A 25,855-nucleotide genomic window follows, 5' to 3' on the forward strand; every position below is an offset into this window, starting at 1 on the left:
GAAATGTGCTTCATATGAGGAAAGAGCTGATTACGCTTGTAATGGCAGCTGGGAGTTTGGGGAGAAATGTCTTCATGAATGAAACAGGGCTTGGCTCAAATGAGTGGTTCTACCCCAAGGGATGGTAGATGACAGTTATGGTAAACAGGCTATCAGGCTGACAAAGCAACTTGTTTCTACATTCACAGAGGAGGGGTAGACTCTGGTCTAGGGGTTTGATGCATGTGATGTTTAATACTGGCAGCATTTCCCCTCTGTTGGATTCTCTTTTTGTTGATCGTGTTATGTCCTGAAAGTTGCCGGTCGTCTAAGGGGGTGATTGATTTGCCCCAAGACAAACAATGTTGGTTAATTCCGATGTTCTGGTGGATTTTATTGTGCACAGAGCTATCATAAACTCACCAAACATTGAGTGACAGAACACTTTGTAAATTGTGTGGGTCTTGAATAAAAACCTATTATCTCCAGATCCTTCCTGAGAAACCATGTACCCTAGAAATGATTCTGTTGCAGTGGAAACAAGGGAAGCTAAAATGGCACACAGCACATCATTTTATAGCTCTTTTGATTGTATTTGACATCAAACAAAATAGCTGTCCTAATTACACCCAACGCAGTTTCAGCTGAGAATGCTCCAAGCCTTATTTTTGTAAGTGAATTTTTACAGATCCATTTTTGGAAGCAGAATTTGTCAAACAATTCTCCTCTGTGGGAAGTAAGATGTATTAATGACTGAAGTACCCAGTTGACAAGTAAAAAGACAAACATCCACCCACTGTTTCATTTTGTTTGGTTAGCTTCAATTCTCTACACTTTAAATGTTTGCTTCCTGAAATGGAATTCGGCAGTTCCAACTTATATGTCAATAGACAGGGTTATAAGAAAAGGCTTTTGAAGATATATCTACAAACGTTAGAAATGTTAAAAAGTAAAATACATGAATTATTTACTGCAGACACGCGTTACAAAGGTACCAAAAGGTAATACAGCTTTCATATTCAGCTGTGCCAGTGTAACTCTTATTCACTGCTATGAACGACATTCACTGTATACCATGTAACAGGGACATGCCACTTAGCAGGCATAATCACATATTGTGTTGCTCTCGATCCTATTGCAACTCCAGAGGCCAAACACGCAGTGTCTGGCGTGCCAGCTGAACGTGGTGTTTCGTTTGGCCTGTTAGCTGACTACACGATTAAAACTGAAAAGCAGCAAGCAGGAAAACTAAAAATCAACTAAACCTGTCTTACTGAGCTAAGGAGAGTTTAGCTCAGCATTATAAACCTGCAAAGAGTCTTCTAGGAATACAGAAAGCCGAGGTCCAATTTTCTTATTGCTTTGCAAGGTGGCGGCGAAGCAATTATGTCTTAGGAGGCAGTCATTAATATTCTTAAAGCTGGCCTATTGCAAAGCTAATGAATGAGAGAGTTTAAGTGGGCCTTCGGGGACGCGCGCGTCGACCATATAAAGTGGGTACTTACAATGCCATAACAAGTTCATTCTTAATTCAATAAAGCATGGTTTTATTTTCAAAGTGCGCAGGTTGTCACATTACTTGGCTGGCAGCCGACGCTCAGGTAACATTCGCGGCAGCCTCCGCCACGGCTGAACCACACACCACACGTGCCTCTCCCGAGGCGACCATATTCGTTCGCATTGGACTATGCGTGCTATATCAGAACAAGAAAGGCACTTTATTTTAACAAAAAGTGACGGGTGCTTGGAATTATCCTCAGAGGCCCAAGGCTGAAGACTCCTGGGTTAGGACAATGTCTTTTAAATGGTCCACCATGGCTTTCTCCTCCTCCTCGAGCTCAGCATCCTCCTTCATCTCCCACCTGAAAGAATTAAAGCATGTGTGTTAGTTTGGCTATGAACCTGCCCACCTCGTTAAGAGGGCACAAATCATCGCTTGAAATCATTAACTTGCTCGCCTATACATTAGGATTTAATGCCCACATATGTAAGGCCCAGGGTGCAGAACACAATGAGAACTCAGACTCGTCAATTAGAACTAAAGGTCCCAAGTCTGCATGGAGGTCTAGTTCCTGGAGAAGCGGAAAAGGCGCTCAGTTGCAAAGTGGGTCACCAATGAGTGAATTAAACGAGGAACAATATTACGTAAATCAGGGCCAGCTGGACCGATCTGCAAACTGTGTACATATATCTATGTGAATGCAGTCCCCATATGAGTAATTGCACTAATACGATCAGATCAGTATTTATTTTTTTGTTTTCTGATTAATGATGAGAATATTTTACCTCTCAGTGGAACCCCTTCTGCCGTACTCCCACCAATTTGGAGTTTTTTCCCTTTTATTTCTAACCTGGAAACAGATTTACTCCTGCACTCCAGCGCCAAAATGCCCTCACGGGAATAAGGGGTATATATATATGAAGCCTTTTTATTACCGTTCGCAAACGGGGTGATTCTTGGAATTGGCCTATTTGCGAACAGGAAAACACCTTTTTGGAAGTATCATCCCAAAAGGCCCTTGCACAATAGGGAATCGCAAAATGTGCGATTCCTTTTTTACGAATGCATTTAAGGAATTGCAAATTGCAATTCCTTAAATGCAATTCTGGAAGCACCGAAGTTGTGCGATTTTGCCTTTCGAAATGGCAAATCCTCACCAACTGGAAGTTAGTGCTACTTTGCGATTTCTGTGAAAAACACACTTTTTTACATTTATCAAAGTGGCATGTGGCGCTTCATGCCCTTAGGGCATGTATGTGCGCCACATGTGCACACATGCTTATTTCAGGGGTGCAAATGGGTGTCCTTTTGACACTCTTGCACCTTTGAAATTGCATTCGCAATTTGCGAGTACCTAATTGGTACTCGCAAATTGCGAATGTCTTTCCAGTCATTCCTATGAGCTTTAGTGCTCTTTAGAAATACACAAGATATAATTTGGCAGGAGTAAGTTGCCAACTGTTCCGTGGGCAGTAATGGGTTTTGGGGAAGTCTGAGACCACCGTCAAACGCCACAGTTTGTAGGTGTTCAAAAAATGATGCAGAAGTAAATGCACTTGTGAGCTAAAATGCAAGTTTTGTGAATTTTAAAAGTGAATGCGCAAGTATAAGTCAAAAATGTAACTTACCTGTTAAAATGTTTTTTGTGAAACGGTTCTACGTTTCCGCGGCAGTGCATGCAGCCAGAAGAATTACAATTCATCTGTACTATAATACTATTGATTACTTCCCCAGAGCGTCAGCTAACAATGATTTATCTAACAATAGATATTTCTAAGCATTGATACAACTTTCACATTACTCTTCATATGTGCACTACTTTATGGTCACCAAAATGCTCAGTATATGGCGCATATGAATTAGCAGATAGAAAACACACTGAGAAAGATTCAAAAAAGCATTTCAATCAATCAATCAGGGAATTGTAAGCGCACTTCTCACCCGTGAGGGTCTCAAGGCACTGGGGGGAGGGGTAATCAGCTCCGTTCAGTAAAACTGCCAGGTCATGAGTGACTTTCTTAAGAGGATCAGGGAGGGGGAGCGTGTGATGCCGATCAAGAGCTCGTGCCAGGTCTTGGCCGCGAGGTAGGAGAAGGCTCTTCCTCCTGTTCTGGCTCTGCAGTGGCGCAGTCTTTCGGCGAGGGCGAGGTAGGCAGATCTGAGGTTTCTTTCGGGTGCATGGAGGGAGATTCTCTCGTTGAGGTATTGGGGTCTGGTGTTGTGGAGGCATTTGTAGGCGTGGATGAGGAGTCTCTTGAAGGTGACTCTCTTCTCAATGGGGAGCCAGTACAGGTTCTTTAAGTGCTGAGTGATGTGTTCATGTCGGGGGGTGCTGAGGACGAGTCAGGCTGCGGTGTTCTGTATTGTCTGGAGCTTACGGGGTAGAGACTTGTTGATCCCAGCGTAAAGGGAGTTTCCGTAGTCTAGCCTGCTGGTTATGAGTGCGTGGATGACAGCCTTCCTAGACACAGGGGTTCCATTTGAAGGTCTTTCGGAGGATGCAGAGGGTGTTGAAGCAGTTGGAGGCGACAACGTTGACCTGTCTGTTCATGTTAGGAGTAGGTGCAAAAGTACTACAAGAGTACTATTTAGCATACTCTTATGTGCTTTTGTGACTTCGTCCTGAAATATCTAATTCCATGTCAGCATCGGAGGCTCAGATTATGCATGTTTTCTCCCTTTTATTTTTCTCAGCATATGACCACAATCAACATTAACAGTACCACAGCACTTCATTTCCTATGAGTCCTGGCAAAAAACTTTACACAGTAACAATACACATAAACTTTCCATAAAACACTCTCCTTTCTCTTTCCTCGCTGCTCAGCAGCCAGATAAGTACTGTTCCTTGACAACTGTTTATATGTGTAATAGTCATCTTTCTTGGTGTTGAGGCATTGTTCTCTGTTTATATAGTGTCTAGTAGCTCAGGTGCTGTTTGATGTGGTGCAGACATAACATTCCGTCAGATTACATTTGAGCACTGTGCTTCCCTCAGTCCTTGGTGGTCTCACCTCCTTGCAGACTGTGACTTAGCTTGGCAGATTGGCACTCTGCGGCTTAGTCAGGTGAGAGACAAGCACCACTAGTGGATGCATGCTCGCAGGGCGCTTCTCTGCCCATCCCGCTGGATGACGTCCATGTTGGGAGCAGTGGGGAAGAGCGCTCAGCGTAAGGGCCTAATTCCGGGCAGCTTGATTGTGGGTTACAGGCTGAAGACCTTGACTGCATTGGTTAGGAATACTGTTAGGCAAAAGAAACAGGGAGCCTGCCCGATATATTTCATAGACATAGGCCAACACAGGACATTACCTTCCCTGCCTTCTCTGACCACTGAACTTTCAAACAGCTACTCTGGACAAAGGGGAGTGTGTCAGAGATTGGTTGTCTAAATTTTTCTGCTCAGTTTTAAAGATTAAAAGCAATCCTGATCAACATGGAAGAATTCCAAAGGACCACACAGGGGGAACAGCCTCTGGATGAGGAGTTTGTGGATTCTATTGATGTGTCTCTTCAGAGGGCCGTCTCTACTGCCATGGAACATCTGGGCAGGCAAAGTATGCAGCTGTCAAAAACATACAGGGAGAATGGGGTCAGAGGGAAGTCATTTAAAGACCTACTACTGGTTCACTTCCCCAGTAACAACAATTGAAAAACACACAAGAACCTAGGAGGTCTAGAGGCCAAGCAGATTGCTGGCAAAAAACTGGCAGGAATTATCTCTATGTCAGTTGGTGCCCCCAGTCACCATATAACAATATATACAGAAGTAGAGAAGAAGAAAAGGGGAGCAGTTAGGGCCAACATGTTTCTGCCTACCGGGCAACACGTCCCTTGGCTTTCGTCAGGGCCACTGCTCTAAAAGGTTGCTACTGTTGTATGTGTTAGAAATCAAAAATGTATATGACAAATCAGTGAACAAGAGCATAAGAGTAGGGACGATACAACCTGTACCTACAGTTAATTACTCATCCTCCTTGTCAGTAGGTGCTCAACGCGATCTAAAAAACATATATGTTACACTCATATTAGTAACAAAGTTTATCCCACTCGAGCTCTCATCTTCTCTCGCATTCATGAAAAACTATTCAAAAAACAATATGTAATAATATAATACATTTGCTCACCCAACATGACAGGGGACTGGACCTCACCTCACCTGGACCGTGCTCAGGTATACGAGGCCCCGCACTGTGGAACAGATAGATGCTGACAGGGAAAGGCATCAAAACTCAGTGTTTCATATAGAGTCTAGAATGTCTAATTCCATACCCTGTGGCAAAACGTCACATCTGTTCACCTATAGACTTAAAGATGGAGTAACATCCTAGGCATACGGCAGCTACCCACAGGACAAATGTAAAATGCTGACGATGTCATATTAATCATAAATACCTTATCATGGAAATAATATGTATTCCGCTGTCAGGCAGCGCACAATAAACTAAATAATGGCTGCTAAGTGGTAAGAGTCATAGAGTTCCACAAAGGTGTAAAATAAATGACTGTCATACTATAAGATCTACTAATTAGACACTCCAAACGATGTATTATCAAGAAATGAAAGTGCGTTTTTTTGCCGCGATTCCGGCAGCGCTGGGGTTATATGGCATTAATACCCTTTACAATTTACTTTGCACAGTTTGGATACACTTTAAATACTTGTACCACCAATTTCGAAACGAAAGAAAAGTAGTCCCTCAGTATGTAACATCATACCTTCTCCACTTCGGTGCCTCCCCCAAGCCTCAGGCGAGTTTGGTGGCACCGACGGAGAGGTAAGTTCCGTACCTTTTGTCTGTGGCTTGTCTGCGAGTTGGGTAATCTTGCACGAATAGAGATTACTATACAGGACCATACTTCCTTTTCCTGCCATTTCTTGATAATACATCGTTTGGAGTGTCTAATTAGTAGATCTTATAGTATGACAGTCATTTATTTTACACCTTTGTGGGACTCTATGACTCTTACCACTTAGCAGCCATTATTTAGATTATTGTGCACTGCCTAACAGCGGAATACATATTATTTCCATGATAAGGTATTTATGATTAATATGACATCGCCAGCATTTTACATTTGTCCTGTGGGTAGCTGCCGTATGCCTAGGATGTTACTCCATCTTTAAGTCTATAGGTGAACAGATGAGACGTTTTGCCACAGGGTATGAAATTAGACATTCTAGACTCCATATGAAACACTGAGTTTTGATGCCTTTCCCTGTCCGCATCTATCTGTTCCACAGTGCGGGGCCTCGTATACCTGAGCACGGTCCAGGTGAGGTGAGGTCCAGTCCCATGTCATGTTGGGTGAGCAAATTTATTATATTATTACATATTGTTTTTTGAATAGTTTTTCATGAATGCGAGAGAAGATGAGAGCTCGAGTGGGATAAACTTTGTTACTAATATGAGTGTAACATATATGTTTTTTAGATCGCGTTGAGCACCTACTGACAAGGAGGATGAGTAATTAACTGTAGGTACAGGTTGTATCGTCCCTACTCTTATGCTCTTGTTCACTGATTTGTCATATACATTTTTGTTTTCTAACACATACAACAGTAGCAACCTTTTAGAGCAGTGGCCCTGACGAAAGCCAAGGGACGTGTTGCCCGGTAGGCAGAAACATGTTGGCCCTAATTGCGACAGTCATTTGTTCCATACTGTCGTTTGCGCTGTTCCTATTTTTTAACTAGGGGATGTGCCTGGTTTCTATTAAAGTATCTGTTTCAGACATATCACCCTATTTTAAGACTCACCACTTTTTTGTATGTTGCACTGTTTTTCACCACTTCCTACTGACCATCACAATCTGACCAACAATTGGAGGTACACTGTGGACCGTATCCAGTACTTATTAAGACTGTGTGGCATATGGTCTAGATGATCTAAGGACCTGCCAGGTCACAGTGTGGACGACCAAGTGATAGGACTGATCATTTGGTTTGTTTGATAGTTATCCACAATATACACATGTACTGGATTTGGTTTGATCAGTTCTCTAATTGATTATTAGATATCACTGCTCCCCTTTTCTTCTTCTCTACTTCTGTATACATTGTTATATGGTGACTGGGGCACCAACTGACATAGAGATAATTCCTGCCAGTTTTTTGCCAGCAATCTGCTTGGCCTCTAGACCTCCTAGGTTCTTGTGTGTTATTCAAAGTATGCAGCTGGTCACTCAGCCCAGTATGAACTCCCTGCTGTGAGAAAACCTCCAGTCTTCATGGACTTTGAACCCCTGGAGGTTGCCGATCTGGGAGGAATGTCCACAGCTAATGCTGTTCCATCTTCTCCCCCACCATCAGATGCCGTTGAGAGGTTATGCCAGGCATTCCACAAGAGGCAGGCTTGGGTCCTTGAGATGGACGAGGGGGTTACCCTGGTCAATGTTCCACCTGAGGGCTGTACCTTTCCACAAGGGGATACCTGTGATGATGGGGACCCTGATCAGAACGAAGATTCGGGAGATGAATCTGATCCTAGTAAACCTTTGAGACTGGAAGGGGGTTCTAAACGCCCCAAGCTAATAGAGGATCTCAAGTGAGTAGAAGACGGTGGAAAATCCTCACATGAGATGTTAAATTTAGATGAAATTTACCGTCCGCGCTCGACGGATTCGTCCCCAGGACAAAGGGTGGCAGAGTATGTTGCGAGTAGGATCAGAAAACCCCTGGACAAAGAGGTGAAGGGCAGACTGGGGGTGGAGTGTCCTTGCCTGATTTTAGAGGGGAAGGTAGCCCACACCCCAGACATTGATCGGAAAATGGCCACGTTTGTGGCAAAATTTACCAAAGACCGTAAGAAGGGCATATTTCATCCTGGAGGGATGGCCAGGACAAACTCCTGCACACATTAGGCCCCTGACCAAAAGCTTGGATATGCAAGAGGAGGCACAGGATACTGGCAACTTGATTGCTCCTGACTTAATGTCGGGATGGGCACAGAGTGTCATGCGATTTTTAGAAAATGCAAATTGTGTCATCTCAACGATGAGGTACTCTTAAGATAGAGCCCAAGCTGGGGAATTGGCTACTGTCGTAGCCGGTGCACTGGTAGATAGAGGTCTCTCTGGGGGCCCCTTCGTTAAGGAGTTGAGTAGGTTTGTAATCACTTACTCCTCGCTTGATAAGGTGCAGAAATCCATCAAAAAGGTCTTTGTCACAAAGACTGTTGGTAGGGCTGCTAGAGGCAGGAGACGTTCCACCGGCCACACGTAAATTCCAGCCTCCCAGAAGTTCCAGGGATATAAAAAGTACCAGTGACAAGACCACAGGAAATGTGGGGGTTTCTGCTCTAACAGAGGAACTGGTAGAGGAGGACGAGGAGGATTCTGTGGTGCAGCCAATGTGCTGGGAGGAATTTCAAGTAAGGAGTACCCCAAAGGGGGTGGCAGGCTGGCACTTTTTCTTCCGAAAAGGAGGGAGGTCACCACGGATGCTTGGGTGCTCCAGACAGAGGCAGGTTTCCATATAGAGTTTTACAGGACTCTGGTACAGTGACAAAGACACAACCCATTCTTCTTTTCAGAAGAAGAGTTCTTACTTATAGATCAAGAAGTGCATGACATGCTATTAAGAGTGGCGATCATCTTGACCCTTCATAATCCCAGAGATTTCCTCAGTAACCTATTTTTGGTTTAGAAAAAGCATTAAAGATTCAGGCCAGTGATCAATCAAAGGGGTTTCCATGAATTGTTGGTGTACCACCATTTCACAAACGAGGGGCTATACCTCGAGCGGGATGTGTTGTTACCAAACGACTGGATGGTACGGCTGGATTTAATAGTTGCCTACGTCACCATTCCCAAATTCGCTCCCCACAGATGCTTTCTGGATTTTCAGTGGCGACATCAGGTGTACAAGTTCATAGCACTGCCATTCGGACTTTCCTCTGTTCTCTGGTGTTTTACCAAAGCGCTCAAACCAGTGGTGGAACTCTTGCGCTCCAGGCGGTCAGACAAATTGTCTACCTGGACGATATTCTTATCATGGAAGAGGATCTGGGTCGACTGTGATGCATCCTGGCTCTGACTCAGTCTCTCTTTCAGGAGCTGGGGTTCGTTATCAACATGCAGAAGTCAGTGTATGTTCCTGTACAGAAAATCATTTTTCGGGGGAGGAGCTACGACACCAACCAAGATGGCCGCATAGTATCCCGGCTCCGCTGACCCCGTCCTACGCTCGCTTATCCTGTCGAATATCCTGATCTCCTGCCCCGGATTCGTGTGGGTGAACTAGTCGGCACCCCGATGGTGTGATCACAGAATTTTTCTGATGTTCTGGGGCTAAGTAACATCGAAAATGTTTTGAGGCCTAACTCAGACCGGAAGCCAGAGTCTCGATTGCTGGTCTACCCGGGTCCAAAGTGAACAACAACGGACTGCTGAGGGTGGTCGGGTCCGGTCCCTGGAACTTTTGAGATTTCTCTGGACTGCTTTGCAACCATCTGCAGCCTGGCGCTATACCTGAGGTGAGGTGACGGGTGGCGCGCGGCGCTGAGTCGCGGGGGGCCCCGGCCCGGAGGCCCGGCACTAGCACCGCTGGCGCCCCGGGGAGGGGATCCCGCCGTGCGTTACTGCGTGCTGCTGGCCCGTCCCTCACGGCTTGTTTCTGCTCCGGTGTATCCTGCCCCGGAGAGAGTGCCCCTCAGTGGGGATCGTTATGCCTGCGGACATAGGGAACCTGGTGGAACGGACTAAATGTGGCCCTTCTTTGCGGATGGTAATGGCGGACCTTGCGGCGCTTCACGCAATGGTGAGGGCCCAGGTTAATCATTTGCTGTCGGCGACAGATGGGATCATAGAACCGGGAGCAAGCCCTGATCTGATTTTTGAGACCCGGCAGCCGACTTGCCCCCCGTTGGAAGCCTTACCGGCGCGTCTGGACCCGGTGTTGGAAGCTATGTATGCCCCCGAAGGAATGGAACTCATCGTGAGGGCTGTGATTGGTGACTCTCTCACGTTCTCGGAAACATCAGTCCTACAGTTACCGGAGCATTTCTCTGCTTCCCCCATCCTGGACACTGTTGACCCATACTTTGATCTGTATCGGAACGAGTCGCATTCCCTCCCCAATCGGTCTTCCAACATGGCGGATGGAACGATGCTTGGCCACGGAGACGGGGAGGGACATCGTTGGTGCAAGCCATGTGCGTTGGGATCTGCTATTCCTCTCCAATTTGCTGACTCAAGCTCCGGCTGCTTCTGTGTGACTTTTGACTTTCTGGGGACGGGGCTTTTCTTATCCGAGGGACTCGGCAACTTTGTTAGACGGGGCCAAGGCTGAGATTGCGGGTTGAATTGTTCAAGATGGATCTATTGGTAACGGGACTGCTTCATTAACAGACGGATTCCGGGACGGGGGTTTGTGGTTCCCCCCGGGGTATTTAATTAAGGTGGGCAACTCTATTCGTGTTGGCTTAGGGGGGGGCCCTTTGTTAGGGCGGGGGGGAGAGACCAGGAGCGCATAGCCTATTGCCCTCCTCCACTTCCCCGTTAGGTGGGATTTCCTTTCTTTTTACTTTTCCCTGTCTCTTCTATATTTCGGGTTTGGTTCTCGGGCGACAAGCACACTGCCGGGGAGGGGGGCCGTAGTCATCTGCAGAGGTGCAGGGTGGGGGGTTGGGGGAGGGGATTTTTTGCTTTTCGTTTGTTTCTATGGCCTTTTTTCACTTCTCTTCTCTTTCTCTTTCTTTGTCTTTTTCTTTTTCTGGGTCAGAGCAGTGGGTTTCCTTTGGTATCAAACACTGCTTTTTCATCTGTGCCTCAATTTTCGTGGTGTTCTCTGGGTCTTAGGGCAGGTGACTGCAGGCGCGCATTGACCGCAATATTCCTTTATATCCTGTACCTCCGGTTTCTGCGCCATTGATTTGATCGATTACTGATTACTGTGGACATGCTCACTATTCTGCCTGCCATTTTTCACTGCTAGGAAATTGTTCGGCACCCGATCCTTCCATCCTATATTATAAAATGAAAACCTTTTATATCCTGTTTTCCTAATTGTGCTGCTTAGTGACCAAATGTACGCTAGCATGGAGATTCTTCTCCCCGAGGTGCTGCATGTGATTGCAAATTGCTCTCTGCTACTCTGTTTAGCGGCCGGCCCGGGGGTTGTAGGCCCATGCTTGTATTTGGTTGAAATGTCAATAAAGGTTTAAAAAAAAAAAAAACATTTTTATAGGGTTTGTCACAGATTCAGTTCAGCAAACCATGCAGCTGTGACAGAGAAAGATAACTCATTCGCAAAATAGTACAGAAGTCTCTGACCTGGGTGAAAATCTCTCTGATATACTTGGCCAGGATAGTGGGACTTATGGCCTCATTGATTCAGGTGATTTTCCTGGACCTCTCTGCTATGGAGCCCTGCAACGTCTGAAGCCAGTCCATCTGCACAAAGGTTTAACATATGCCGCAGAGATCGCACTCTCTTGGGAGATCAGAGAGGAGCTGCAATGCAATGGTAGCTCAAGTGAATGCAGGCATGCAATGGCAGGGCAATTTTTGGTCCCACTCTGTACCTCGTAATTAGATTAGGATGTGAGCAGAGTGGCTTGGGTGCCCATTTCAAAGACATAACCACTGGAGGTCAGTGGCTGAAACAAGAGAGTCAGTTGCATAACAACTATCTGGAACTTCTAGTAGGCTCCTTTGCTGTGATGTGTCTCACAAAAGTGAAAGCTTCTTGTGCTATTCTGCAGAAATTTAACAATGTATCAGCAGTCTGATACATAAACCGCCTAGGCGGAGCACATTCAAAAGCACTGGCAGATATGATCAGGGGCTTCTAACAATTTCGTCTTTTTGCCTCTGAGGGAGACTGGATTCAATTGTGGACTGGAACTCCAGATACCTAAGGGATTTCAGCTCATGGAAACTGGGTCCTTTGATGTTCAACAATCTCAACAGGGGTGGGGCTCATGCACAGTAGACCTTTTTGCTTCCAAACTGGGCGCTCAATTCCCAATGTTCTCCCGCTGGAGGCAAGACCTAATGGTGAAAGCGACAGATGCGTTTCTCTAGGACTGGAATTAGGTACAAGGGTATGCCTTTCCCCCATTTTTGATGATAACCAGCCTGACAACCCAGGTCAGGAAGCAGCAGGAGACATTTGTCTTAGTGCCACTACTATGGAGATTGCAAGCATGCTTTGCAGCTCTTCTGGAACTTTCTTGGGAATTTCCCAATCCCACTTCTCCAAAGTCTCCACAAGCTTTCAGTGTGTTCTTCAATGCTCATCAGGAAGATTTGTCAAATAACAACGGGGATTGCCCTAATCCTCCTACTACAACTGGGCCAAGGGAGGTTTGGGCTGACTCCAGATCCAGACGATATGGTTCAGCTTACGCCGATGGCCCGAATGGTGAGTGTGATGGAAACTCGATCCCATGGGGGCAGAGATAGTCCACAATCTCAATTTTCTGTCAGAATTGTCAGAGGGGGGCATGGCTTAACCCATGGTTAACACATTCACATCGGCTATTTTGGCAAGCCATGTGCCTCTGTGAGAGTACCCCTTAGTATGTAAACTTTTAAAAGGAATTCACTTATCAATCCCTCCAGAGCCACAATACTCACAGCTTTGGGACATGAATGTGGTTAAGAGCACCTTGACTGATTAAGTGGATAACAGTTTCTTTATCCAGGAAGCAATTATCAGGTAAGATGAATATGTTTTGAAGCTTGATATCTTGCAAGAGAGTATCAGATGTGCGAGCTTCGGACATTTAATCCTGCATGTTTTCTCCAGAAGGGCTCGCTTTCAGAGTATGTAGGCATACCAAATCGCATACTCGATGGTCCATTATCCGGCCTTCCCACATAACCCAAAGATTTGTATGGTGAGATGGGAGTATTAGGCGATTATAGAAGAACGCAGACCTCCTGGTACCAAACAATTGTTAATAGAAATGTAGTAGCCTTATAAACCCATCCCCTCTCCCACAATCGCTAGATGGGTAAGGTGGAATATGTCAGAAGCAGGCAAGTTTTGGAGCCCACTCTGTTGGTGGGGCAATGGTATCCAAAGCATTCTCTTAGAGGACGCTGACTGGTTGTAGCACTCCATTTTTAAGTAATGTGATTTCAAATAGCATCTTTGGTTGTCACTATGCTTTGAACTTGCAAAATCTAAGCCTCCGGTCCTGATATACAATATATATGTTCCTAGCTATTGTGAAGCAAAGTTTACATTCTATTAAGGACTCGGAAGCAAGGAATATCCTATCCGAAATGGTATGCTACTGGATGTGGCCCACCCAGTGGATACAGTTATCTCCTTTAGCTAAAAGTACTGTGATTTTGATATTTCGATAATTTAAATTAGTTGATGAGCTGCTGACTGCATACAAGCTCTTCGTATGGTTATTTTCTATGCTATAATTTTGAGTCTGCTGGATATTTACCTCAAGATATTTGCTTTTCTTAAAATATTTTCTTTTTTTTTATGATCAGAACAAAAAAAAGAGTACTGATGGCCAGGAAGGGGTGGGAGCACACTGCTGACCTCCCAGCACAGTTCAGTTCGCTCCCTAGCTTTATGGTAAATGCAGCTTGTAGTGCACGCTTACTTGGTATTTTGCTGGAGTGTTCCACCAACGTTGGTGCAGATTAGTGTTGCCTTCTCTAGACACGTGTTTCTGGATTTTATATCATATAGAAACAACAATGGTCCCTGGCAAGGAGACGAATGATTGAAAATGAATATAGACTCAGTCAGTTCTATATTAGCGAAGACATGCCCAGCTGGGCAGAGGTCCTCAAAGTTTATATTTAAATCAAGGTTTGCAAAACACAATAACACCTTCAACAATTCACGTGCGTGGGGCACAAGCCTGTACCCAACCACGACAATACACAGACAAAGACATACACAAAGGGCTTGTAAGGCAAAATCAACAGTCTCTGCAAGGTTCCAATTTTAGACAGAGAATTTCTTATAGGTACCATTACATAGTTTTGTATAGTAAATCATTCCACAAGTATATGGTACACAGTAGGTCGACGACGTTTCGGACCCCCTTACTAAATGATGGGGTCCATCATCAGGACAAAACAATGGTTGCCTTTTTAAATTATAAGCCTCTTTAGCCTAAGGGGAAGAAGGGAGGACAAAAGGTACATTAAATTTTCTCACACGCATAATGGTAGTGACATTGTGCATTGGTTATTGAACTAATTCGCTTGTATCCTGGTGGAGACAGCGAGTGGCTTTATTTATGGTGTCAACAGGCATGTGACTAGGTGAGGAAGCACATACTGTTGGTGACTAGGTAAGCGCAAAAGTGTGAGTGAGTGGTTCTCAGAATACAAACCAGGGGTGACAACAAGGTCAAGTAAAAAACGGCGCAGTGGTACGGGTGGATTTCAAGGAGAGAGGATGCCACAGTGGTTGTAGGTGCGGCGATACATTTATATTGCAAAAACATCATAGTCAAGTGAAAAACGGCGCAGTGGTGTGGAGTGAATTTCAAGAAGAGAGGATATCAATGTGGTCGGAAATGCAGCGATACACATATAGTACACACAAAGAAGAGAGATGTGGAGCTCACCAGAGGGGCATATGGTATGAGAGCTCACATAAGAGCGCGCAGGCGAGTAGTTAAGTCAGGACCAATTTTAGATGATTTGTCTGAATTATTCGGTTTATCTAAAAGAGGGGAGGGAATAGCAACAATTATGGTGCCGTTTTTCACTTGACTATGATGTTTTTGCAATATAAATGTATCGCCGCACCTACAACCACTGTGGCATCCTCTCTCCCTGAAATCCACCCGTACCACTGCGCCGTTTTTTACTTGACCTTGTTGTCACCCCTGGTTTGTATTCTGAGAACCACTCACTCACACTTTTGCACTTACCTAGTCACCAACAGTATGTGCTTCCTCACCTAGTCACATGCCTGTTGACACCATAAATAAAGCCACTCGCTGTCTCCACCAGGATACAAGCGAATTAGTTCAATAACCACTGCACAATGTCTCTACCATTATGCGTGTGAGAAAATTTAATGTACCTTTTGTCCTCCCTTCTTCCCCTTAGGCTAAAGAGGCTTATAATTTAAAAAGGCAACCATTGTTTTGTCCTGATGATGGACCCCATCATTTAGTAAGGGGGTCCGAAACGTCGTCGACCTACTGTGTACCATATACTTGTGGAATGATTTACTATACAAAACTATGTAATGGTACCTATAAGAAATTCTCTGTCTAAAATTGGAACCTTGCAGAGACTGTTGATTTTGCCTTAAAAGCCCTTTGTGTATGTCTTTGTCTGTGTATTGTCGTGGTTGGGTACAGGCTTGTGCCCCACGCACGTGAATTGTTGAAGGTGTTATTGTGTTTTGCAAACCTTGATTTAAATATAAACTTTGAGGACCTCTGCCCGGCTGGGCATGTCTTCGCTAATATAGAACTGGCTGAGTCTATATTCATTTTCAATCATTCGTCTCCTTGTCAGGGACCATTGTTGTTTCTATATGATTGAGCTCCCCGAGGTCCCACGCTGATACTAATTGGGGTCCCCTTGTTGTTTAAAATAGATTCTGGATTTTATATGTCATAAGTTGAGATAAAAAAAATATTTTTTTTCTGGGGTTGCTAAACAGGCTACCACAATTCTTACAGGTTTCAGTACCTCTCACAGGCGCAGAGGTGCATCTCCATTAGCTCGTCAGCTCAATGGCTCAAGGGAGCCTTTTTAAATAGGAAGGGGTGGGAGCACACTGCTGACCTCCCAGCACAGTTCGCCCCTCAGCATTATGGTAATTGCAGTTTTTAGTGCAAGCTAACTTGGTCTTTTGCTGGAGTGGTCACCAAAATTGGTGCAGATTAGAGCTGTCATCTCTAGACACATGTGTTTCTGGATTTAATCCGTCATAAGTAGAGATCAAAAAACGAGTTTCTTCCGGTGTTGCTGAGCAGGCTGCCACAATTCTTACAGGTCTCAGTCCCTCGCACAGATGCATCTCCACTAGCTCGTCAGCTCAAGGGAGCCTTTTTGATTTAAATCTGTTTTTATTTTAAAAGAGAAACCAGGGGGGAGGGTCTAGCTGTACACAGCTTGTCGCCTACAACCCTTTCCAGGGCCGGCCGTTTAGTTTAGGATAGGCATATAAAGTGCAGTTGTTGATTATCCAGGCAGATATTACACAGCAAGTCGCCTACAACCCTTGATGGGCCGGCTGCGTATGACAAGAGGCACTGTGTAGAATTTCAATACGAAGAGGCCTTTAGGCAAAGAGAGCTTGGAGACCAAAATTCAACTTGGATAGGAAAGAAAATGGATAAACTAGAGGAAAGAGAGAAAAGAGGTAGTTGGTAGGGGGCGTGTAGGGGGCGTATAGAAAAGCGAGTGAAGAAGAGCTATTACAAGAGGGTCAGAGACAAGGGAGCCTTTTTAAACAGGAAGGGGTGGGAGCACACTGCTGACCTTCCAGCACAGTTCGCCCTTCAGAATTATGGTAAATGCAGTTTGTAGTGCACTCTTACTTGGTATTTTGCTGGAGTGTTCCACCAAAGTTGGTGTAGATTAAAGCTGTCATCCCTAGACACATGTTTCTGGATTTTATCTGTCATAAGTAGAGATCAAAAAACGATTTTCTTCTGGGGTTGCTGAACAGGCTGCCACAATTCTTACAGGTCTCAATACCTCGCACAGGTGCATCTCCACTAGCTTGTCAAATCAATGGCTAAAGGGAGCCTTTTTAAACAGGAAGGGGTGGGAGCACACTGCTGACCTCCCAGCACAGTTTGTCCCATACCATTATGGTAAATGCAGTTTGTTGTGCACGCTTACTTGGTTTTTTGCTGGAGTGTTCTACCAAAGTTGGTGCAGATTAGTGCTATCATCTCTAGTTTCTGGATTTTATCCGTCATAAGTAGAGATCAAGAAATGAATTTCTTCTGGGGTTGCTGAGCAGGCTGCCACAATTCTTACAGGTCTCAGTACCTCGCAGAGGTGCATCTCCACTAGCTCGTCAGCTCAATGGCTCAAGGGAGCCTTTTTAAACAGGAAGGGGTGGGAGCACACTGCTGACCTCCCAGCACAGTTCGCCCCCTAGCATTATGGTAAATGCTGTTTGTCCTGCACGCTTACTTGGTATTTTGCTGGAGTGTTCCACCAAAGTTGGTGCAGATTAGTGCTGTCATCTCTAGACAGCATTTCCAGCAACCCCAGATGATTTTTCATTGTTCTCGAATACTGCTGCTCTCTTCTGATGACGGGCTCAACCCAGAAACATGTGTCTAGATCAGGGGTCTTCAATCTGTGGGGCGCGACCCCCAGGGGGGTCGTGGAGTCCTGGGAAGGGGGTCGCAGATTGTCAGTTTGCCTTAGTGGCGGGCTGATTGAGGGTGCTCACGGCAAAGGCCTTATTCACACCGAGGGGTAAAAAACAACAAAGCCTCATTAACAAGTAAAAGGTCTTTTACAGACCTGTGAAGTACTGGGGTACGGCTTTGTGTGTGTCCCTGAAGGTGTTTAAGCCCAACTCACATACACGAGGAGGGGATGGGATGGGGGCAGGGGAGGGTGGCTGGGGGAGGAGGCTGTAGCCCTTTGAGTTCAATGGACGTTGCGCGCCTGGAGCTGTGGGTCCTGCCGGTAAAGCACGAACCCTCATACCCGGCGCCTGTGCAGGAGAAATGTGCCGAGAGTCTGTTTTTCAGGTGACAAGTTGTTACAGCCTGTCCACCCCTCGCCCCCAGCAGGGTGGCACAGAGACACCCTCCCATGAGAGAGGAAGAAGAAGGAAGAAGACGCAGAGAGATAGTGACCCCCCTCCGTTCCCCCTCATGAGAGAGGCACAGAAAAGGTGGGTGGATGAATGGATGAAAGGCAGGATGGATGAAGGATGGATGTATGGATGGATAAAAGGTTGCATGGATCATGATGGATGGATGTGTGAAAAGGTGGGTGGATGAATGATGGGTGAATGGATGGATAAAGGGGTGGATGATGAAGGATGAATGGATGGATGTAAGGATGAAAGGGTGGATGGATGAAGGATGGATGGATGGATATGTGAAAAGGTGGGTGGATGAATGATGAGTGGATGGATGGATGGATGGATGGATGAAAGGGTGGATGGATGATGGATGGACGGATGGAAGGAAGGATGAAACGGTAGATGGGTGAAGGATGGATGTATGGATGGATAAAAGGTTGCATGGATGAATGATGGATGGATGGATGTGTGGAAAAATGGGTGGATGTATGATGGGTGAATGGATGGGTGAAAGGGTGTATAGATGAAGGATGTATGTATGGATGGAAGAAAGAATGAAACTGTAGATGGATGAAGGATGGATGTATGGATGGATAAAAGGTTGCATGGATGAATGATGGATGGATGGATGTGTGAAAAGGTGGGTGGATTAATGATGGGTGAATGGATGGATGAAAGTGTGGATAGATGAAGGATGGATGGATGGATGGAAGGAAGGATGAAATGGTAGATGGATGAAGGATGGATGTATGGATGGATGGGTAAAAGGTTGCATGGATCATGATGGATGGATGTGTGAAAAGGTGGGTGGATGAATGATGGGTGGGTGGATGGATGAAAGGGTGGGTGGCTGAAGGATAGATGTATGGATGAAAGGGTGGATGGATGAAGGATGGATGTATGGATGGAAGGATGGAAGGATGAAAGGGTGGATGGATGAAGGATGGATGTATGGATGGAAGGATGAAAGGGTGTATGGATGAAAGGGTGGATGGATGAAGGATGGATGTATGGATGGAAGGATGAAAGGGTGGATAGATGAAGGATGGATGGATGGTTGGATAAAAGGTTGCATGGATGAATGATGGATGGATGTGTGAAAAGGTGGGTGGATGAATGGTGGATGGATGGATGGATGGAAGGGTGGATGGGTAAAGGATGGATGTAAGGATGAAAGGGTGGATGGATGAAGGATGGATGTATGGATGGAAGGATGAAAGGGTGGATGGATGGATGAAGGATGAATGGATGGATGTGTGAAATTGTGGGTGGATGAATGATGGATGGATGGATTTGATGAGGTCTAACAGGCGCATTTATAGTTGTCGATAGTTGTTGATGATGAGGAGTACCAGTTTCTAGAAACTTTTGTTGGAAGGGGGTCCTTAAGCCTAAAAAGGTTTTACAAGGGGGTCTCGGCATCAAAATGTTTGAAGATCTCTGGTCTAGATATATACAGTAATGTCTGCACCAACTTTGGTGAAAAACTCCAGCTAATTTTGAAGTATGTTTCAACTGTGTACTGCATTTACCAGGATGCAAAGTGGTGAACTGTGCTGGGACTGTGAAGCAGTGTGCTCCCAACCCCCATTCTGCTTCAAAAGGTTCCCTTGAGCCAGAAAGCTGACGAGCTTTGGAAATGCGCCTGTGTGCCTGTGAAATGTACTGGGACCTGAGAGAAAATTGGCAGCATTTCCAGCAACCCCAGATGATTTTTCTTTGCTCCCGAATACTGCTGCTCTCTACTGATGACGGGCTCAACCCAGAAACACGTGTTTAGAGATATACAGCAATGTCTGCACCAACTTTGGTGAAAAACTTCAGCTAATTTTGAAGTAATTTTGAACTGTGTACTGCATTTACCAGGATGCAAAGTGGTGAATCGTGCTGAGACTGTGAGGCAGTGTGCTCCCAACCCCCATTAGGAGTACTTATGGAGTTTCCGCATGAAGAAAAAGGAAGGACTTTTCATGAGAAATTGTTTTATGTGAAAGGAGGGAAAGCTGATTGGTGGACTGTGCTTATTGTTGCTGTGTAAAGTTGTTTTGCCAACTCATGGTAAATGTAGTCCTGTGATACTGTAATGTTGTTTTTGGTTGGCTGCTGAGTATTCACTCCTCCAAGTCCTTAACAGAATTTAAACTTTCCTTCACTATAAAAAGGACATTTTATATTCTCTATTAGTAAAGGTGCAAAAAGGGCACAGTCAATGGCAGTGATTTCGTTGCTGGTGAATTAAGAAAGATGGTACAGAAGGTTCTTGACTCAGAGGTACTTATTTTTTCATATTAGGCATATCTGATGGTGGGGTGGTGTATTTATCCATTTTTGTCACCAGAGTGGGCTGGGTCAATTGCTCTCCAAGATGGCAAGAGCCTAGCCTTTAAGAGCATCCTGGCAATGGTTACTGCACCTTGTTGGGCCTGCTGATCCGTCGGTAGTAGGGGTTAGTTGCAGGTATGGCATGTCAGAGGCGTTAGAGGGGGAGATCAGGTCCCCTTCCCTCAGAATGCAGGTAGAACTTGACTGCGAGACATGGCAGAGTTCACAAATGGCTTCCCAGGAGGTGTTACTCCACAGAATTCTCCAGGGGGCAAGACCATGAGAGCTAGTAGTCAGTTGAGGTATATGGGTAAGGACCTGAATGGCACACCACAAACTCAAAAGTGGGTCAGGGTGCGTACATGCATATAAGTAAGTCACTGCGTTAGGTAGAAACTGTTAGAAGCATTAGTGGATTTCCTCAGATTCCAATCCCCAACATATCTACACTTAATAGAGAGTCCAGGTGCACCCATACAATAACCACCGCTCAGCGGTTGTTAGTAGTGATGGAGTTTGAATGCTAAGAAGCTTGATTATTTTCTTAACGTTTTTTAGAGCACACGGACATTGTAAAACTTTATGGCAATGATGCAAAAACTGAGGCTAGAGATCAACAATAGACAATCAACCCAAAGGACAAACAAATAGCAGAACTGAAAGGCTTTAAAAAATATTCCTGAAAGTCACAAGATTTTGCATCATTCTCGGCTCTCAGAGCAGATTGCTTCAAAGCCTCAGGTGCAAGAATTTTCAGTGTGCAGGAAGAACAAAACACGTAACTATTCCAATGTTTTTGAGTGAGTTAATGAGTAGTGATTAAGGAATTTGCAAGCTCAGATCTCTCTGCAGTTCAAAGAAATTGTCTGTTCCACAGCCAGCCAATATAGATCTCCCAGGGTCTTTAATACATGATCAAATTCCCAGAGGCCCCACACACCGTCCTCACTGCGAAGTTTTACACCTCATGAGGAGTCACTAGTAGGCAGTCCAGCATGCCCAAATATAAGCTGTAAGAATACTTGATTTTTGCTAGCTCATAGGCAGAGAACAACAAAGAATGATCACTTATTGGAAGAAATGTTAGACTTATTTTCAACATACAGAGCTGGGAGAAACAAGAGCAAGCAAATGCAGATATGTATGCCTAAAAAGAGACGTCTTGTTCCAAAACGAATCTCAAGCACCTGGCTGTAGTGGAACTAACAAGAAGAATGTCCCCAGAGAGGACTAGAGAAAGGTATTCTTAAGTGACCAGTGATATTTCCACTAACCCCCATCTCAGGTTTCCATACTTTCAGCATAAGGAGGTTTTTACAAATCCACTGACTAAGAGCCACCAATCAATGCTTCAGCTTGAATGTGAAACTAAGAGCCCTCATTGAAACTAATAATGAGCTCTGTGTTGATCAGGTCACACAAGATGTAGACGTAAATGTTGACTAGGACGGACAACAGGGACAAACTCACTGAAAAAACAGCAGTTTCGCCTGTGTTAAGAGTGCAGTGACTACTTCTAGAGGTGGCACGTTTGAAAAGGCCTAAAGCAATTTCTGGACACAGTCCAACCTGCCAATCTCCTTGTGCCGCTGAGGTCCACAAAGGCTCATTTTGTGGTAAATGCATCGTCCTGTATAGACCTAATCATGTCCAGGACAGTAACCAATGTCAATTCTGTCCCATGGTCTAGCCAACAGACTTTTTGCCCGGAATAAAGAATTTTAAAGTTCTCAAGATAATTGAGAACTAACTGGTAACTACCTTCTCTAGCAGCTTGGCCAGAGCAGCAAGAAAAATGATAGTACGATCACGTGGACCGAAATTGGCTCTCACATCAATTTTCTACGGATCTATTACCACTCCAGATTTCAGGAGTTGATTTTATTTGCAACACATGGATCCGTCTGCTGTAGAGTAAGAACTGTACCAGGGTGCTTGGCATACTAAAATCTAATTAAGAACTTACTTTGCTGAACTGAAGCTATATATTACCCTACCCACTCCTTAAAAGTAGGGTACAGAAGGAAGTTCTCAATCAGTGAGTTGGGTTTCATACCTTCATGACATTTTCTCACTTTATCAGTAATGGATAGCTACTTTAACATAAAAGACTTGTGATTGAGGTATAAAGCTAGACCGGCTACTTCGATTAGAAAAACTTTTTTTTTTAAACTTGTTGCCATGGAACCTTTTTAGTTTCTGAAATGTTAGTACTCAAAAACCGACCTTCGCCTGCTTGTCAGACCCCATTGGAGCATCTAGGCAATTTTTTGCCTCTTGCGTCCTGGAGTGGACTTAACTCTCACTGAGAGAGTCGAGCATTCCAAGGCGTATTCGGGTAGGTTGGAGTTAGAGGCTTAGAAGGACAATACCTCACAAAATAACTCCCAAAACATTGATTCTCAAGCCAGTACTTTTAATCACTAATGCATTCATATTTGAGGGTAATTCTAATCCAATGGGAACTAGATAGACCAGGACTCAAGATGTAATAAGTGAACCTGCTTCTATTCTCTCCTTGACCCTGTTGTTCAGTTCGTAAGCTTTCTATCATGTCTAGTTGTATCTCTATGAGAAGTTACCCACAGATTAGCAGGTGTAAATGGTAGACTTTACATAGCAGAGTCCTTTGTAGGATAGTTTACCTCATGATGCAATGCAGAAGAAGCAGTCTGACAGTGTATGCACCTCTGTCACAGCGCCTTCATTTTTTCCAAACTGCATCTTCTTTTCCACTCATGCGGACTTGTAGAAAGGTTGCAGAAGGGACAGGTACATTTACAGATCCACATGCCATGCGACAGCCCCCAAAAAATCTGTCACGAACAAGAGAGGATCTCACTCTGATAGCCACTGAGAAAAAAAGCCATGTTCCACCTGCCAATGGTTTGGTAGTTCAGGTGGTAACTATAGACGACTCCTATCTCATGGTTGTGGTGACAAAGGGGGGCAAAGGTCACACTGGTTAAGGAAAGGAGGAAGTCAGTGCGAATTGATGCCAGGTATCTGAATAGGAGGCAGTCTAAGGACTTTGAAACCATCCCAGCTTAGTCCATTCATATACATTGATTCATCCAAGTTGTGCATTGTACAATGTCGAAAATGTTCTTCTCTGAAACTTTCATTATTCAGGTCATGGCCATTTTTAGTGATAAATCAATGTTCTCGCTCTACCATAAATTACTCCATCAATATGTTGTGGTTTATAATTAAAGGCATTGCCATCTCACTAAGATATATAATGGGGCCATCTTCGAGAGGCGTTTCTAAAGCATGTAGTGAGAATCAAATGTCTACCCTTTTACTCTGATGTTTACTTGAAGCTAGTCTTTTTCAGTTGTACATATTGACCCGAGGCCTTGTACCATCCGACATGCACATTGTGCTTCCTCCTGTATGAGATGGCAGCAGGGGACGAAGGAGAAGACTGGTGTGTGCTACTGGACAGCGGACAGAGACCACAACAGAAATCAATGCTTTGTAACATCCCGGGCATTTCTTTCCTTTCAGTCTTCAGAAGAGAGGGTGATTATCTGTTTCATATACCGAGTTTCTAATTAGCTTCAGATAACTTTGAAGAAGAGTCTATCAAGTATGGAAACCTATCACATTTCCAATGCAGCGTGGTTGAATCTGTCACTGTGTGAATGTCTGGGATCCGTACGTCTTTGCACCATGTGTCTCGCTCTTTTGCTTCAGCTTTTGTTGTTTTCCAGTCTAAATGGAATAAACAAAAACATTCGGAAGGATGAGCAGGAAGAACTAAGTCAACAACCAGTCTTTACTGTCGCAGATGATCGAGAGCAATGGATGTCTTCTTTGACCGCCTCCTGTCTGATTTCGTGAAAGCAAATCGGCCCATTATCCAAATGGGGAGGATGCTTTCAGAAGAATGTCTCAGATGAGTGACAATGGTTTGGCAGGAAGGAACAGTTGGCAAGCGATTACCCATGCACGAGCCAATTCAAGTAGTGCGACGGTGGGTGCTCTTGTGAACGCTCTGCTCTCCATGATAAACTGTCTCTGCAGCAAACTTGGGTCCACTATTATTTGCAATTAACCAGAGAAGCCGATTTTCCACATTTGCAAAAACAAGGTTATCACTAAGAACACTGATGTAGAGACGACGATGAAAAAGGGGCATAGTGAGAGGGCACTGGAGACCTGCAGCCCACTGTGTTAGTCCAAATATATTCAGGAACGATATCTAAAGTAATGGGTATTGATGTCCATTTTAAGTTGTACAAAGATGGCTGTCCTGTGTGCCTGACTATTACTGGTGCTGGAGAAACAGGCACAAGAAAATCTCGTGCTCTTCATTCCAACCAAGAGTAGCGGGGTGAACTGGGCATTACAATTTTCAGCCTTGTTTTATAAATATTTATTATTTATTTATTATAAAGTTTTGTATAGCGCGAACAAGACCCGTGGGTATCAGAGCGCTTAACATAGAAGGCATATGAGAAAGACATATATATACAACAGTTATACGGACAACAAATATGAGGTAGATGATAAATATACAATATCATGTGTGCAGTTAGCGTTGATAGTCAATGGTGAGTGTATTTCTCTCAAGTAAAATGAATAAGCAAGTCTGACAGTTAGGTCATTATCAGATCATGAATGTTCTATTCTAGGTAGTGTATTTCTTCAACAGAAAGCTCTTCACTTCTCGCTTAAATGATGCCACATTTTGGATCTTCCTGATGTTAGGAGGGAGCTGTTTAAAATGTCCATGAAAGGGTGTACTGAACGCTCTTGACACAAAACATGCAAATATGCAGATGAGGGGCACAGAGGAGTGACATGTTGCTTTCACACCGTGCTCCAGTAGCAGATTCCGGCGCACTATTACCCTTCTTTTTAGGATTCATTTCTCATCACGGCTCGGTTTTCAGTGGGAGAAAACTCGTCAAAGGCCTTAGAGAGCACCGAAGTCTAGTTCAAAGCGTACTAAACAAACCAACACCTGATCCTAAGGCATTTTTTTTAAAGCTAAAGAGAAACGCAATTAAAGTCTATCTGGTCAAGAAGGCAGTGGGGGTTTGCAGGGTTTTATATTTCGACTTACCTTATTCTTCATTCACGCCTGAAGGCTGACATTGCCTCAGTTGTTAATGTGGAACGTTAAGCGCTGTAGTGAAATGGGAGTGTTAAGCAGCAGATCCTATAACTTAGCAGAAACTCAGAAACTGAAGCCGTTGTATCATACCCAAGATAATTCACCGGTTCATTACATCTGTGCAATTCAAATTTCTCACACTTGAGTTAGATTTACATCTTTAAAGGTAATGAGGTCTCAACGCAGGAAGGGCCAG

The 25,855-nt window shown here is 44.5% G+C and overlaps 1 protein-coding gene across 1 annotated transcript in view; it reads right to left on the minus strand.

The window, feature by feature from the left end:
- Nucleotides 1–764: 764 nt before the first annotated feature.
- KIAA0825 (KIAA0825 ortholog) overlaps nucleotides 765–25,855 on the minus strand; it is a 2,177,598-nt gene continuing 2,152,507 nt past the window's right edge. Inside the window, exon 20 of the mRNA XM_086960919.1 lies at nucleotides 765–1,841. Coding sequence (XP_086817045.1) covers nucleotides 1,736–1,841 — 106 coding nt within the window. The 3' untranslated portion in view covers nucleotides 765–1,735. The remainder of the gene's footprint in view (nucleotides 1,842–25,855) is intronic.

This window comes from Lissotriton vulgaris, chromosome 3_1, assembly GCF_964263255.1.
Source record: "Lissotriton vulgaris chromosome 3_1, aLisVul1.2, whole genome shotgun sequence".
NCBI lineage: Eukaryota > Metazoa > Chordata > Amphibia > Caudata > Salamandridae > Lissotriton > Lissotriton vulgaris.